At 38.4% G+C, this 17,489-nt stretch overlaps 2 protein-coding genes across 2 annotated transcripts; both read right to left on the bottom strand.

The window, feature by feature from the left end:
• Positions 1-904: 904 nt before the first annotated feature.
• On the bottom strand, positions 905-6,481 carry LOC148893385 (small ubiquitin-related modifier 3). Its single transcript, XM_089003993.1, has 4 exons — positions 6,332-6,481; positions 4,170-4,298; positions 3,090-3,161; positions 905-1,889 (listed from the first exon to the last, which is right to left on the bottom strand). Exons 1-4 carry the CDS (start codon positions 6,350-6,352, stop codon positions 1,827-1,829), a joined length of 285 nt encoding a protein of 94 aa, XP_088860119.1. The 5' UTR covers positions 6,353-6,481; the 3' UTR covers positions 905-1,826.
• A 1,450-nt stretch (positions 6,482-7,931) lies between these two features.
• LOC148893384 (pituitary tumor-transforming gene 1 protein-interacting protein-like) lies at positions 7,932-14,246 on the bottom strand. Its single transcript, XM_089003905.1, has 7 exons — positions 14,009-14,246; positions 12,877-12,929; positions 12,532-12,640; positions 11,108-11,210; positions 10,658-10,723; positions 10,076-10,122; positions 7,932-9,437 (listed from the first exon to the last, which is right to left on the bottom strand). Exons 1-7 carry the CDS (start codon positions 14,121-14,123, stop codon positions 9,400-9,402), a joined length of 531 nt encoding a protein of 176 aa, XP_088860031.1. The 5' UTR covers positions 14,124-14,246; the 3' UTR covers positions 7,932-9,399.
• Positions 14,247-17,489: the final 3,243 nt, after the last annotated feature.

The raw sequence follows: 17,489 nt of genomic DNA, 5'->3' as shown, positions 1-17,489 counted from the left end.
AAGATAACTCACCAATTTAATTCTCCGGTGATGATATTTAAGAAGAGGGAATGACTTCAGTAAGGCGTCAGTGGACGGCAAGAAAACAAAGTGTTATTCCGCACAAAGTTGCGCATAAATCATGTACAATTACGAAAATATTATTAATAAGTTACTTAGCACATGTAAAATACGTTGTATTACATTGACAAAATAGTCACGTGTATCAGTAGCGGAAATGTGGACATTACGACTTTATTTCAACGTCAATTCATTGCTTTTGATGGGAACGTTGTACTTCCAACATGGCCGCCACGTAGGCACGTCATTTTGTATTTTTTTTTAATCGATAATCGACAGAAGTCTTCTGGGTAGTCTTTACGTTTTTAAAACTCGTTGTGTCGATGAATAACCAATAGAGGGAGTCTCGAAAGGTTAAGCATATGGAATACGGAGCCGTTATGTCGTGCGTTATTCTACACATTCACGTATTGATGTTGGTTTGTTCGGCTCATATAATAAGACAGACTGAAGAGAACACAAACAAATCGGACAGTTAGGACGGCGGAAAAAGACCATTTGCATCACCCTACCCACTCTCGAGGACTTTTTGGCACACTGCAAGAATCAAGACAAGGGTGCAGGGAAAAAAAATGAACTAATGAACCCTCCGCACCCTGCCCACCACCTTTTACAGCGACTCCCTTCAGCCAGGCGCTACCGATTCACACGCAGCTTATTTATCATGTCTTTTATATGATGATACTAGTGCAGCGTGTTCAAATTCCTTGTGTGTTGTACATACTTGGCCAATAAAGATGATTCTGAGTACCAAACTATATTTATTGTATACAGTAGTAAAAGACCACAAATAATGTACAAATCAGTAGAGAAACAAACATGTCAAAAGACCTGGGCCCCTTGCTTTATGTTTTTAGCAAATCCAGCTCAGATGAGGGGCTTATCGGGATAAAGTGTGCTCTCTTTTGAACAAAAAAATCAGGGCTGACAACTGAGTATAAGCGATAGTTTCCATTGTAAATATACTGAACACACAAAAACACACTTAGAGGCTCGGGGGACGGGGTGACTCAATGCCTTCTATTTCTAATAATAAAGGGTACATTCACATTAAAAGGCAGGAGCTTGGTTTCAGTGTTAAAAACAATTTCTATCTGCGTGGTTTTAAAGCTGCATGTATGTTCTCATTTTACCTCATCTAAGCCGAAGATCTGAAGACCGAGCCCCGTTTCAGTCCATGCTACCTAATGTTGAGTTTGCACTAAATGTTCTTCATCGTCGGCCATTTCACATACACACAAAAACAAAAATAAGGAGTAGGAGTTCACAAGATCATACATACAGAGTCTATTCAGTCATGTACTGCTCTTACTGTGCTAATTAATACTTGGGCAGTACAGAAACAATATCTTTCAGTCAGAAACCAAACAAGTGACTAAGCAAAAAAAATAATAATACAATTCAATTAAAGTTTCCTTTGAATGCCTTGTTTGGTTCATATTGAAATTGTCATACATCCATTCTGAACCATCTGTACAGAGTCAGATTTAATGACGAAAAAAAAGCAAAATATGTTGATAGCAGCTGCCCTAAAAACTAGCCGGGTCCAAAAAAAATAATAAATACTCACTGGCGACAAAACGGTTGGTCCGAATCTGACACTCGGTAAGTGTCAGAAAACCCTCATAAACCCCATAGAGAAAAATGTTACAACGGACATAGCTTAAGTGAATAACAATAATAATAATAATAATAATAGCTGAGAGGAGTGATGGAATTGGGTGATGTCAGAGGGTTTTGGGTGTGTTGACAGGATTGGAGTGAGTTTAGCAGCGGCCGCCAGTCTGCTGCTGAAAAACGTCTATGGTGTCTTCGTCTTCCATCTCCAGCTGGAGGAACACACGAGGAAGGCGGGATTAGTTTTGACACAATTACTTTGTCAGGTACAGTGATACCTTGGCTTACGAACTTCATTGGTTCGCAGACAGTGTAAGGCGAAAGGTGTGTATCCCAAAAATTAATTTCCCATAGGAAACCATTAAAATGAGAATAATCCGTTCCCAGGTCCCTATAAGATCTAATTTTCTATGCCTTAAAACGACACAAAATATACATTATCTTATGTATAACAAATGTGCTATGATATTATAATGAAAGAAATAAACTCCACTGTATAATAAAGTCGTTTTATTTCCCTTTGTGATGGTCGTTGATGGCTTGATGGAATGGAGTGGCCGGTTTCATCAGCATTAAACACGTGATGAGGAACGTAGCCTTCGTCTTTCACCATCTTGAGGAATGATCCCTTGTAGGTGCTTTCCCTGCGATAATTTTATCTAGTTCCTCATCAATTGTGTTCTGTTTAGCTGGGTTGATAGCTTTTTGCATCAAGTGTAGCCACAAAGGGACATCAGTCTTCTTGTGCTGGTCCCAAGCCCAGATAAATACAGAGGGTTGTGTCAGGAAGGGCATCCGACGTAAAAGCTTGGCCAAAACAAACCTCTACAGATGGAGGACACTGATTTGCTGTGGCGACCCCTCGAAGGGGAAAGCCGAAAGGAAAAGAAGAGTACAGATGGGTTGTATGTGGAGCCTGATTGATGGGAGATTTTAACCTTGCAGTGTACACTCTGCCTTTGCACTATCAAAATTGAAACTCTCTCACTGTCGTCTGCCTGTATCTTTAACGTTTAAGCCACCCACCCTCACTGCTGCGTTCTTGACCAATCACGTGGCTTTAACAGAAGACTGGGGGCGGGGAATAGAGGACAAAAACAGTCATCTGCCATTTTGTTGTTAGAAGAACGGGCTAGTTCGCAAACGACACATCACTCATTGATGCAGCTCCGTGTGTATCCCGAAAAAAAGTTCGTATGCCAAGATAAAATTGTCATAAATGTAATGTTCGTAAACCGAAAAGTTTGTAAGCCAAGGGGTTCGTAAACCGAGGTATCACTGTACACTCACCCCGGTCACATACAGTTCCAATTCATCCCAATGGGATATTTTGGAGTGTGGAATTGGGGAAAGAGAAACTTCATCCTGTCATCCTGGGAGATCTCAATACAGAAGGAGCCATGCTAACTCACCTGCGATGGCGTATCAGTTTCATTGATGGGCTGCCCGTCAAACCTGAACCTGATCTGCCTTATTGAGAGTCCCTGTATGAATGAGAAAATAACACGCAAGAATAATTGCTTTGTTAACACTGGAAAACATTTTTTACATTACAGTATATTCTGAAATATAAAGGCGCACCTTCAACGAATGACATTTAAAAAATGTTTTCCATACATAAGGTGCACCGCATTATAAGGTGCACCTTCAATGAATGACATATTTTAAAACGTTTTCCATACATAAGGTGCACCGCATTATGAGGTGCATGGTCAGTTTTTGAAAAAAAAAAATCTTTTAGGTGCGCCTTATAGTAGAGAAAATACGGTAATGAAATAGCTGCATTGAATTGGACATCTGCAGATCGGAATCAGACTTCTTGAAAAAGTTGAAATAAATAGGGATATAATAAATGTGACATTTATATATACAGTAAAGTCTCGTTATATCGATATCGGATATATCGATAGTCCCGGTTATATCGATACTATTTCTATGCACGCACGGAGAAAATTACATGCAAACAGGGTCGGATATATCGATAGTCCCGGTTATATCGATATTTTTTCGGACTCCCTTGAATATCGATATAACGAGACTTTACTGTATATATATATATATATATATATATATATATATATATATATATATATATATATATATATATATATATATATATATATATATATATATATATATATATATATATATATAGGACTATCGATATATCCGATATCGATATAACGAGACTTTACTGTATATATACAGTAAAGTCTCGTTATATCGATATTCAAGGGAGTCCGAAAAAATATCGATATAACCGGGACTATCGATATATCCGACCCTGTTTGCATGTAATTTTCTCCGTGCGCGCATAGAAATAAATATCGATATAACAGGGACTATCGATATATCCGATATCGATATAACGAGACTTTACTGTATATATGACACATAATATTGACATTACACAGCAGCAAAGTTATGAAAGGAAGGAAAGAAGTAGAAAACAATATGGTGGGTGACATATGACAAAAGTAGTTGAATCTCACCTGTCGTTCGCAGTACGCCTTCATGAGTTTCGTGAGGGGTGTGTGCCTTTTGATTTTGAACTGGACAACCGAGCCATCCTGCCCCGCGACCTTAAGGTTGATGTGGTCGTTCTCGGTCTTGACGCCCTCCTGAGTGAGGTAAGATGGATATTTGGTTAAATTCAAAACACGATTTAGTAAGCAGAGAAGGGTTGGATTCCTAATGGAGCTTGAAACACATCAGAGAAATGGCGCAGTTCCAATCATATTAGCTTAAAGGACAACCGACATCACTTTTTTGTTTCCTAACTGACATCAGAAAAACGTTTTATAGCATCTGAAATACCAAAAACACGCAGTATGATATTTTTAGTCAAATGCAAAACACCAATAAAAATGACTTAAAGTGTCTAAAATCTGCAAAAAATTGGGCATTTTCAGAAAGTCCCGCCCCCGTTGTTCGTGACGTCAACGCCAAGACGTCTTGCATTGCTGAAAAATCAAAACAATGGCTTCAGATTCGGAGAATATGCTTTCTTGTTACTCATCCAGTTATGAATATGATTCAAATAGTTCTGAAGAGGAAAGCATACATGTTTGCGATCGATTAAATAATTTATTCCGGTTATTTTGATGCATCTGGAGAGAAATGTAGTGACAAACTCTTTAGTACTCACAGTACCCAAAAAAAAAAGCCAAAAGGGCGACAAAGCTCCGTGTAAATTGTCTCCTGGGACGTTTTTTTTAAGTGAACATCAAATACACTGTAGAAGTCTTGGCGCAACACACAACGATTCACCATCGCGTTATTTGTGTTTTCCTTCTAATTTTGCCATCAACACAAAGTTTTCAGACCAAACAAAGTACCGCAAAATGCATTGAGGTGATGCAAGGTATGTCCTTTCTCGGTGAGGGGCGTTCCTTCAGTGACGTAGGGTGAGGACTCGTCACCAAGTCAAAGACAAGACTTACGGAATATTCAGCTTGAGTCTTAAAACGTAAAATATAGCTAGATGCGGTGGAATCTTTGTAAAATACGCTCAGTAGAAGTCATTTGAAGCCATTTTACGAATTATGGACAGAACTTGTCCGGAGATGTCGGTTGTCCTTTAAGATCCAGCAGAAGCACACAGTTATTATAATAATAATAATAATAATAATAATAATAATAATAATAATTATAAAGATGTCTTCCTTCCAATCTTTATTTAACTATCTAATAATAATACATTTCATTTATAAGCGCCTTTCAAAACTCTGAAGGACACTTTACGGTCAGAGGTTAGTTATCAGTCTAGGAAAGGTCATGGGTGAATTTTTTTAACAGTAAAAAAGACTAAAAGAGCGTAAAAAATACCAAACTGAACATGAGCAACAAAATTTACACAGAGATCGTGGGCTGTCATGTCCCCAGACGTGCAGGATTCGCCACAAGAAAACAAGAACCTACACTTTCACATTTTTTCTGAGATATTGTATTAAAAACAAATAAACAGTGGTACATTTTCAAAGATGGAAGTTCATGATGGGTACAAAAAAAAAAACAGTATGTACGGGGGAATTTGTAAAAGTGAATTAGGAAACGGTGGAAATCTAAAGTCATATTAACCACAATGGATAAGGCCTAATACGAGAGCCATGAGGCTAACGTTATCATCGTAGCCCCGAGGCTAGCAGGTGGAGACGCCAGTCCTTCACAAACGATGCGATTTGGCCCGCCAGCTCGCGAAGCTAATAGGCTCGTTTGGTTCGAAAATGCGACAAAAAGCACCGACGTGGATAAGAAACGCAATACCCCGACTTTACAGATAAAAACGTTGCGTTTATTTGCAAGTATGTTCCGGCCATCAACCTATTGTGGCCGCGAGGATTTGCGGCTATTGCGCATCTCGCGTGGTTGCCGTTTCGACAAAGACAAAAAAATATATAGATGGATTTAAAATAAATACAATACAAATCCCCAAAACAGCAACTATTTGGGTTTACAATTAACAGAAGACGGGGATGTTGAAACCCTCATAAACGGTGGTGGATTTAAGCAGAAACTCTCATTCATTTGCGAAACAAACACTGCGCCAATTGAGAGAAAACGTGCAAAAGCCAGGCCATTTTCCTCGTTGGCTCAAAAAACGTTTCGACAAAACATCTTTATTTTTTCGTGTGTAAATAACATGAACACTCACCTTTGGTTTTTCCTCTGACATGGCTGTTGTATTTAGTGATGCGAATTTACAGGAAGAGAGAGGATTAAAAACGCCGGTAGGAGCGTGTTTGTATTTTATTTTGTCTTCCTGCCGCCTTCGGTCCCAGGCTTCTCCTCCTCCGGTGACGGGGGCGCGCGTCCCACCGCTCTCGCCAGGAGATGATTGGACGCTCAGCGACACGGGATCGCTAAATCGCAGGAGCGCGCGCGCGGGCACCGCGAAATCCTCGGTCACGCGCATAGGAAAAAATAGAATAAAATTTCGAGATGAAATCGAAAAATAATCATAATATATCGGTTGTAAACTTTTGAGAACGGGACTAAAACAAAATTTAATTTAGATATTTTTTTCAAAATCAAGATAAACGTGCTTTCACGGAGGATTGTAGAAATGTGTGACTATTTAGTGACAATTAATCGAATGTTAATTTAATGTGTAGCTCCAGCTATGTACTCACTTGAACCACCTGCTTGATACTTTGCACATTGTTTCACAGTTATTCCAGAGAGGTACCGCTTACATTCAAATTTGATTAAATTATTTTAGCTTGCTACTTAGCTAGCTAGCTATTTGCTATCTATTAGCTGTCTAGCTGGCTATCTAGCTAGCTTGCTGTATGGCTATTTAACTGGCTGGGTGGATAGATAGCTGGCTATCTGTTAGCTCTCTGTTAGCTTGCTTGCTAGCTTTCCATCTATTTGAGTTACTTGGAGGTTGAGTGAACACTGACGGGTGTGGCCGCCGCTACTCACCCACAGAAAAACTCATCCTGTGATTGTAAAGTGACATTTACAGTTTTGAAAGGCGCTTATAAATGAAATAGATTATTATTATTATTATTATGTTGCACTGCTACTATACAGTAAGAATCATCCAATATACCGGTAATCTGTTTGATCGACAGCGCCATGCTTGTTTTGCACTTTAGTGTTATACAATTTAAATTACTGCGGAAATTGAATACTTTCATTTGTGTGCTGTTTTTTTCCTTGTAAATGTTTAATTTAAAATTTACAAGGTTTATATTAATTGGGATTTTTGATTTACCATATTTTCCGGTGTTAAAGGCGTACCGGAGTATAAGGCGCATCAACGGCCATCACAAAAGTAAATGAAACCACTTTATTATACAGTACAGTTTATTTAATTATAATACGATAGCACATTTATTATACATTAAATAATGTCTATTTTGTGTAGTTTTAAGGCTTAGAAAATTCAAAGTAGAAAATTGTGTTTTATGGGGACCTGGGAACGGATTATTGCATTGCGGATATATGCATTTTAATGGTTTCCTATGGGAAATTATTTTTTGCGATACACACTTTTCGCCTTACACACTCCATCTGGCAACCAATTAAGTTCGTAAGCCAAGGTTTCACTGTATTTGGAAAACCTTTGCGTATCAGGATCAGGTTCATCTTTTGAAGAAGCGCCTTATACACCAGAAAACACGGTACTTGAAACCAGTTGGTTAATTCATGTCTAAGACATCTGTTCATGTCTTCTTATAATTTAATTATTTATTGTTTGTGTTTGTTGGAGACAAAAAAAAATAATCACAAATAAAATTGTAACATTGAAAGATAAAATCACAATTACATATTTTTAAAAACTCTTTTAGCATCCCAATTCTTGCCCCACAAACACAACACCAAGTGTGTTTGTTATTTTTTTATTGCTACATAGCGTGTATCTTTATAAGTTGTATTGCTCACAGAATAAACACACATTCAGCTAAAGGACAACCGACGTCTCCGGACAAGTTGTGTCCATAATTTGTAAAATGGCTTCAAATGACTTCTACTGAACGTATTTTACAAAGATTCCATGGCATATAGCTATATTTTACGTTTCAAGACTCGCGCTGAATATTCCGGAAGTCTTGTTTTTGAGTTGGTGACGAGTCCGTACGTGACGTCACTGAAGGAACCCCCCTGACGGAAAAAAAAAGACACATTATAGCAGTCCTTCCATCACGTCAATGTATTTTGCTGTACTTGTTTGTTCTGAAAACCTCGTGTTGCACCAAAAAGCCGCCAGAATAGGGCGACCAAGCTCCATGGAAGGAATTTATCAGCCTGTGGAAACACTGATTAATTCTTCACAGGAGCTTGGTGGCCATTTTCTGCCTCTTTTTTGGTGATCCATTTCCCCACAATGTTGCCTCAAAATGGCACGGAATAAATTTTTTAATCAATTGCAAACATGTATGCTTTCCTCTTCAGAACGATTTGAATCATAATCATAACTGGATGTGTAACAAGAAAGCATATTCTCCGAATCTGAAGCCATTGTTTTGATTCACAAGCAATGCAAGATGTCTTGGCGTGACGTCACGAACTGGGGGCGGGACTCTCTGAAAATGCCCAATTCACAGCTCAATTTTTTTGCAGATTTTGGATATTTGAAGTTATTTTTATTGGTGTTTTGCATTTGATTAAAAATATCATACTGCGTGTTTTGGGTATTTTAGATGCTATAAAACGTTTTTCTGATGTCAGTTAGGAAACAAAAAAGTGACTTCGGTTGTCCTTTAAATTAACGTTTTAAAATCACAAAAAAAGTGAGAAAAAAAGATCCCTAATGCCACAATTCTAAACTCAACAGCTACTAAAATACACTCGAGGACGTTTGGCAAGCAGGTGTGGAAAATTTCCTTCAAGAAATGGTTGCTCAAGAGCCAAACTGGACAATAAGTTATCATGACATCAACTGTTTAAAATTGACTACAGGCCAACAGGCATCACATATGGTCACAAATGACGGCAACAAAACAGATTACCGGTAGTTTCTCACATCTATTAGCAGACGTCACAATCGGACCTGCGGTTGTGGATGTTCGATGCAGCAAATGTATCCGGCGTAGTGGAAAATAATCGCGTTCGATGACAGGATCTCGGCTCGTAGGACAACATTCCTGTTTATTGGCTGATCGACGTCCTAAGCATTTAGTGTATAGTTATTAAATTAGGGGTGTAGGGGGTGAGGTGGGGGTATTACATTCATTCGTTGCCATGAAATCGAGTCCTGGTGTATGAATCTTCTCATCCAAATCGGGAATAAGGATTTGGTCCATTTAGACCTAGTGGCAGATACACAAAGTTAGGGTGTTACCAATGTTTAGAAATAATAATAATACAGTAAAGTCTCGTTATATCGATATTCTCGGGAGTCCGAAAAATATCGATATAACCGGGACTATCGATATATCCGACCCTGCGCGCATGTAATTTTCTCCTTGCGTGCATAGAAATACAGTAAAGTCTCGTTATATCGATATCGGATATATCGATAGTCCCGGTTATATCGATACTATTTCTATGCACGCACGGGGAAAATGATATGCAAACAGGGTCGGATATATCGATAGTCCCGGTTATATCGATATTTTTTCGGACTCCCTTGAATATCGATATAACGAGACTTTACTGTAGTATCCATATAACCAGGACTATCGATATATCCGATATCGATATAACGAGACTTTACTGTATATATACAGTAAAGTCTCGTTATATCGATATTCAAGGGAGTCCGAAAAAATATCGATATAACCGGGACTATCGATATATCCAACCCTGTTTGCATGTAATTTTCTCCGTGCGTGCATAGAAATAGTATCGATATAACCGGGACTATCGATATATCCGATATCGATATAACGAGACTTTACTGTAATAATAATAAAAAAGTATGAATCTATAAAGCAAGAAGCCTCACCATATTTCTTCCTGATATCATCATGCCTCTGTTTCATTTCAGCCCTCCTATAAGACAAAAACACAAATCTTGACCATAAATTGCTTAGGGGTAAAATTTAATTTGACATCCAATCCACATGCGTGATCTCACACACTCTATTACACACTTTCTCACATACTCTCTCACACACACTCACACATACACTCTCTCACACTCTCTCTCACTCTCTCACACATACACTCTCACACACTCACACTCTCACCTACACGTTTTCTCACACACTCCATCTCACACTCTCACACACGCACTCTCTCTCACACACTCTCACACACTCCCTCCCTCCCACTGTCTTTCTCCCCCCCCCTCTCTATCTCTCCCTCTCTCTCACCCTCCCCCTACATCTCTCTCTCTCATGTAAGGATTTAGCACTGATGAGTATTCCACAGTTAACGTATCACCGACGTCGGGGCCAACCAATCACAGCTCAGCTTGTGCACGTCACATGATCAAACTCAGAATGGTGACTGGTTGTTTGCTGCTCAATTGTAGTACACGTCTAGAGATACGTTTGATATTTGGGCAAAATGGCTTTTCATTTACCTCTCCTCCTGCTTGGTTTTTGACCTGTTGACTTGCCTATCCATTTTGGCCATGAACCTTGATGATCTGGCGAAGAGAAAGCCACAATTAACTTACAATCGCAACATCAGTTTTTTTTTCTTTACAAAGGTATCCAAAGAAATTACAGCAAGACTGGTCATTGCTTCTATGGAAAATCCAAAGATAGGAATTTGAACAAAGGTCAAAGGTCACAATTGCTTCTCGTGATTTTAATCTGCTGATCTACAAGATAAGTCAGCATTCTTTAAATAACATTGTTTCATGAAACACGAGCGGTTGATAAAGTCGTAGGTTTGTTATCTGACGGACGACTTGCTAGTTCTTGTTGACCGTACACTTTCATGGTAAAGTTTCATGGTAAACATTTTAAGGTCGGTACAAATGAAATGGATTTGCGTTGGGTAGCCAATGACCATGTGTACGACTTACCCAACATTTTCACACTTGCAGCAGCAGAACATACAGACGAGTAAGGCGATGATGATAAGGCCACCCAGTACGGCAAGAGTGATGATCAAATTCTGGAAGTTCACTGAGCCAGCGAGAAAGCGTAAAGACACGTGAGTCCAGATTTTCAATAGCAATAAAAAAAAGGGACATGCATTGTTAAAGGTAAACAGAACATCAGTGATTGTCATTTTATTTTCTATATACAGTGATACCTCGGTTTACAAACCCCTTGGCTTACGAACTTTTCGGTTTACGAACGTTACATTTATGAAAATTTTACCTTGGCATACAAACTTTACCTTGGCATACGAACTTTTTTCGTACACGGAGCTGCCTCAATGAGTGATGAGTCGTTCGCAAATGAGCCCGTTCTTCTAACAAAAAAATGGCAGCCGAGTGTTTTTGTCCTCTATTCCCCGCCACCAGTCTTCGGTTAAAGCCACGTAATTGGTCAAGAACGCAGCAGTGAGAGGGGGGGGGGGGTTTAAACGTTAAAGAAACAGGCAGACGACAGTGAGGGAGTTTCAATTTTGATAGTTCAAACGCAGAGTGTAGGCTGAAAGGTTAAAATATCCCATCAATCAGGCTCCACAAACCATCTGTACACATGATGCAAAAGGCAATCAACCCAGCTAAACAGAACACAATTGATGAGGAACTAGGTAAAATTATCGCAGATAAAGCACCTACAAGGGATCATTCTTTAAGATGGTGAAAGAAGGATACGTTCCTCATCAAGTGTTTAATGCTGATGAAACCGGCCACTTCATTCCATCAAGCCATCAATGACCATCACAAAGGTAAATAAAATGACTTTATTATACAGTACAGTTTATTTCTTTAATTATAATACAGTAAAGTCTCGTTATATCGATATTCAAGGGAGTCCGTAAAAATATCGATATAACCGGGACTATCGATATATCCGACCCTGTTTGCATGTAATTTTCTCCGTGCGTGCATAGAAATAGTATCAATATAACCGGGACTATCGATATATCCGATATCGATATAACAAGACTTTACTGTACCATAGCACATTTATTGTACATATAATAAGGTATACTTTGTGTAGTTTTAAGGCTTAGAAAATTAGAAAGTAGAAATTTATGTTATAGGGGGACCTGGGAACGGATTATTCTCATTTTAATGGTTTCCTATGGGAAATTGATTTTTGAGATACACACTTTTCGCCTTATACACTCTGTCTGGGAACCAATTAAGTTCGTAAGCCAAGGTATCACTGTACCGGAATTGCAAAAATCAGTAGCTTGCATAGGCGTAGCTAATCAAGTGATCAGTGAGTATGCGTTTGTCGTGTGTGTGCGTATGTGTGTGTGTGTGTGTGTGTGTGTGTGTGTGTGTGTTTTGTTGTGTATTATTGTGTGAGTGTATCATCTTACTCCAACACAGTCCCCAGCGTGCATCATAGAGCGGACAAAGTGAATGCGGTGGCAAAATGGTCCTCACCGGGTACGTGACGCACACTTTGGTTTTGATACACCATAAACACTGTGTAGGATTTAAAAAAGGGTCAATAACAAAATGATTCATGACTGCTGAGGAATTGAAAAGATCAACGATAAAGCAGGGCGGGAAGGAGAGACGGAATGAGATCAGTTACAGCTCAAACCGGTCGGACAGGTGCGGCGGACATGGCGGAGTTCTTTCATTTGGCCTCCTTTGAGTTCCTTCACAGGACGCAAACGCAAAAAACAAGACAAAAGGATTCCTTCGGGCTTGCTTACCGTTACGTTGCTCAGACATTGTTCGCAGCTGGACCCGTTCATGGACTCGCAAGCTGTGTCGGGAAAGGATTAAAAATAATCAAATAGAGCGTTGACATTTTTTTCACTTCTCTCGAAAACGTAACAGTGATGTGTGGATAAGAGGTAAAAATACACACACATTGGTCTTACAGACAATTTTGAAAACAAACAAATTAATAAATAATCATGTATCAGTAGTCAAACGGCACAAACTCTGAATTACACTAAAGATTACATAATAAAAAGTAAAGATTAGCTGTCGATGATGTTTTTCACTTTCGATTCCTTGGCATAACACTGATTTAAATAACAAAAATACACTCTACCTATATCATTTTTTCCATATAACAGGTTTTTTTTTGTAACCCCAATAGATTATGGCTTTGACGTTCACCACAAATTATTAGCGTGGCTGAGAACATTAAACTTTTGTAAGGGAATCTCTTGTTTCTTTCAATCTGTGTCATTGATACTCCTTCATTTACGCACTACCCCCCCTATTTGTTGACGCTCCTATTTTCTCTCTTACAAGTCTTCGTGATTTTAATCAATTATTCAACCACTGAAAGAGGAGATTACATAAATATAGGGAGCAAAAGTAAAACGTTGTCGGAAAACAATACTCAAGTAAAATACAGAAAAAAATACTATTCAAGTTCAATAACAAAGTACTGTACTGTATTTGTATTTTGTTACTTCCTAACATTGCCACGAGGAAATAAATAAGTCCTTTGGGGTGTTTGCCTGCTCATCCTATTGGGGATTTCTCCATGGAGACAAAAGGGTGGAGTAAGTTAAGAATTTTTGTTCCCTACAAGGAGACATAATTAGCCCAACAACTTGCTTTGAACACATTTTATAACCTTGACAACAGGAATTTAAAATATATACATCGAAGAAAATAAACAAAGAAAAACACGGCGTTCGTTTTAAAATGTTTACGACAAAATACGGTCAAAGCGAACAAACTAATCAAGAAAGCAACATTTCTTTGATATTGATATTTAAATGCACTAACGCTGGACGACTTTATATTTAAATCAAGCTAACGTCGCTAAATTGTTAGCAAACATGCGAACAAGAAGAGGAAAAAACAGCTTCTTCTTCTTACCTACGCCAGGTGAGGCGGTTTGTGCTAAAACCGTCGTCGAAGACAACGCAAGAAGTAAGACAACTGCCGCCAAACTCCTTAAATCCATCTTGGTTTGATAAAATAATTCCTTCATTCGTGCCGTGTAAACGTCGTTTATAGTTCCCTGGCCGTCGACTTCGGGTTTTTGAATGCGAATTTGCAGAAAACCTGTCAAACATTTGGCACGTACACTAGAGGAGGCGTGTACGCTCCAGACATTTTGAATGCGTCATTCAATCACAAAAAAGACAAAATGACGAACGAGTTCGTTTGATTCCATGTGTATATTTTGCATCAGTTATTCCTCTTTTTTGTTCAGGTGTTTTAACTGTGATACCGATTAAAAAACTAAATAAAATGTATCACAAATATATACCCACATATATTTTGAACCCATTTGGCATTTAGAATTGAATGAGAGAATGCAACGCCCCGATTGTATTTGCTTCCTCTTATAAAACAAAATCGAAACTATACAACCAGTATGATGTAATGCGTCTATTTTTTAAATACGTACATTAGTGTAAAGTTTTGTTTAATTGTTAATTATAATTCGAAAACCACGAACCCTTCAATTTACACTTGTCTCATATTTCCCCATGTGTCAGACGTTTGGGAAACACGACAAGCAATAACAACTCAAAAGCAAATCATTTAAAACAAATGTTTAAAAAATGCCAAACCATAAACACAGGGCATGATATAAGTGTTTATAGGGCTTCAATATAATTTATATCAGTCCAAAGAAGTGCCCTTACATCTGCGAATCCCAGTAATTTATTAAATTTAGTTCAAAATAAAAAATAACACATATTTCTCTTTTCTCAATCAAGCACAACGTTTAAAGATGATCGTAAGCCAAACATGAAAATGTAATAATACTAAATAAATAAATAAAACAACTCTTGCTGGCTGCCTGCAGCTGATGACTGGACAATTGTTTTTTTTTTTGCAGGCTGATTAATTTTTTCTTGGGTTAAACATGAGTTACATACTGAAGCGTAGAGCTAGTACATATAAAACAGGTGGCTCCCAGGTTCTTTGTTATGTTATGGCTTCATCAGGTTTACGCTCATTTATTGCCTAAAACTCAAACTGGATGGAAACATTCTTTTATCAGTTTGCGATACATTGCGGGCTATAGCGATCTCTAAATACATTGAGTTTCATTGACAGTGGATACAAAGGGATCCTGATCATACCTCACATGTGTTTTCAAGAGATGCTCAAAAGTTTTGAATACCGAAATGAATTCTGGGAGTGGGGATGGGTCCTAGTACAGGTTCTGAGTGCCCACCCCCAGAACCCAGACTTAAAGGACAACCGACACCATTTTTTGTTTCCTAACTGACTTCAGAAAAACGTTTTATCGCATCTAAAATACCCAAAACACGCAGGCTGATATTTTTACTCAAATGCAAAACACCAATAAAAATGACTTAAAGTGTCAAAAATCTGCTACTTCAAAATGACCTCAGAAAGTTTCAGTTTTAGAAGGTCCCACCCCCTTGTTCGTGACGTCACTATTGGTCACACACTGCCTTGCTCCAGAATCAAAACAATGGCTTCAGATTCGGAGAAGATGCTTTCTTGTTACTCATCCAGTTATGAATATGATTCAAATACAGTAAAGTCTCGTTATATCGATATTCAAGGGAGTCCGAAAAAATATCGATATAACCGGGACTATCGATATATCCGACCCTGTTTGCATGTAATTTTCTCCGTGCGTGCATAGAAATAGTATCGATATAACCGGGACTATCGATATATCCGATATCGATATAACGAGACTTTACTGTGGTTCTGAAGAGGAAAGCATAAATGTTTGCAATCGATTAAAGGAGTCCTTCCGTCTCATTTGAAGGCATCTGGACTGAAATGTAGCACCCAGAAAATGCACAAGATGGCGCCCAAGCTCCATTGAAAATGGGCTGATTTGTCTGCTGGGAATTTGTGTCACTAGTATCAAATAGTAGTCTTGGTGCAACACACAACGATTCACCATCGCGTTATTTATGTGTTTTCCATCTAATTTCGCCATCAACACGCATCAACACGAAGTTTTCAGACCAAACAGTACCCAAAATGCATTGTGTCACTTTCTCGGTCAGGGGCGTTCCAGACGTGACGTCACGTAAAGCAACGTCATCAACTCGAAATCAAGACTTCCTGAATATTTAGTCTTAAAATGTAAACTATAGCTATATGCGGTGTAATCTTTGTAAAATACGCTCAGTAGAAGTCATTTGAAGTTTATTTTACAAATTGTCCGGAGGTGTCGGTTGTCCTTTAAATCCGATTAAAAATCTATTACGTGGATCCACTGTGGGCGCTCGATTGAAAAAGATAGAACAGAAAAATCAATATTCTTAGATAAATGAATGGTTTTGACCTCAGTAGTTAAAATTACAGCCAATCTGCAGATAGACAACAGAAATGGCCTCGACCCGTGTCACACGACGCAATGACATCACTGTCAGTCCAACCATTCACACACACCAGCACTCATGTTCTGCAAAAAAAATGTCTGCATCTTTAATATATTTCCCCAAATAGTGGCCAGTGGGTTAATTTACTCAACTCCAGATACGAGGAGGCGCATAGCTCCCTATAACAACAACAGTGCAGAGTGGGTACACGCCAGTTTAGATGCTCACAGTTCGCTGCTGCTGTTTTGGTTAGCAACATAGTTGAAATGAGCATAGTTGAGTCTTTTAATCTTGTATGTGAAAAATAGCATCAATGAACGACAGGAACATTTTTTTTTCTAGGCGGATGACAACAAAAAATGTACATATATGCTGATGCCACAATTTGAGGAAATATAGAATGCACCATTTGAATAATCAGTATTTTTTTAAACACACAATAGCCCTCCATCAACACACTCGTCAACACAGTATGTTACTAAATACATAAAATCATCCCACCCTCCCATAAAAAGCCCCCATGCTCTTTTTCCCCCTTTTGACACACAATCACAACACCGTCGTTTGCTTAGTTATATAAATACAGCTCATTTCAATACACTTTCGTTTCTTTTTCAGTAATGTTTGGATTACAATGTGATACGCACACGCATACACAGCAGCATTCCACACACAGCACTTTTAGCTGAGAGGTTGATGGACAATAATGATAGAAGTATGGGAAACTAAAGTCACGTGAAAACATATACGGACAGATTGTTGCACTTAATCAATGCCATTTTTTTTTTGCTAAAAAAAGTCAACTTGACCAGACAAGCGTGTGTAGTAGAATTAATAGTGGTAAAAAAAAAAAAAAACAATGATCAAGTCATCCATTTTGTTTCTCTGTGAGTCACACGAATGGCACTGCCAAGTGAATGACACTCTTAAAATTGCTTATATTTTACACTTGAGGTGTCACATAGCCTTTAGCGTAAGATTCTCTAGCGATCGTGCAAGTGATGTGACCGCCGAAAATTCAATTATAA

Source organism: Hippocampus bargibanti, linkage group LG09 (genome assembly GCF_051943395.1).
Source record: "Hippocampus bargibanti isolate YZ-2025 linkage group LG09, ASM5194339v1, whole genome shotgun sequence".
In the NCBI taxonomy this organism is placed as follows: Eukaryota; Metazoa; Chordata; class Actinopteri; order Syngnathiformes; family Syngnathidae; genus Hippocampus; species Hippocampus bargibanti.
Note: the sequence above shows the minus strand (reverse complement) of the source record. Positions and strands in the feature narration are given on the sequence as shown.

What these genes read in the sequence shown, in the direction of transcription:
- LOC148893385 (XM_089003993.1), bottom strand. Translation starts at nt 6,352, where the DNA reads ATGTCAGAGGAAAAACCAAAG. An exon ending in TGTCAGAGGAAAAACCAAAG is followed by an intron (nt 4,299 to 6,331) that starts GTGAGTGTTCAT and finishes TACCTCACTCAG; the next exon opens with GAGGGCGTCAAGACCGAGAA. An exon ending in AAACTGATACGCCATCGCAG is followed by an intron (nt 1,890 to 3,089) that starts GTGAGTTAGCAT and finishes GTGTTCCTCCAG; the next exon opens with CTGGAGATGGAAGACGAAGA.
- LOC148893384 (XM_089003905.1), bottom strand. Translation starts at nt 14,123, where the DNA reads ATGAAGGAATTATTTTATCAAACCAAGATGGATTTAAGGAGTTTGGCG. An exon ending in ACGCTGGGGACTGTGTTGGA is followed by an intron (nt 11,211 to 12,531) that starts GTAAGATGATAC and finishes TCGCTGGCTCAG; the next exon opens with TGAACTTCCAGAATTTGATC. An exon ending in TGCAAGTGTGAAAATGTTGG is followed by an intron (nt 10,724 to 11,107) that starts GTAAGTCGTACA and finishes TCTCTTCGCCAG; the next exon opens with ATCATCAAGGTTCATGGCCA.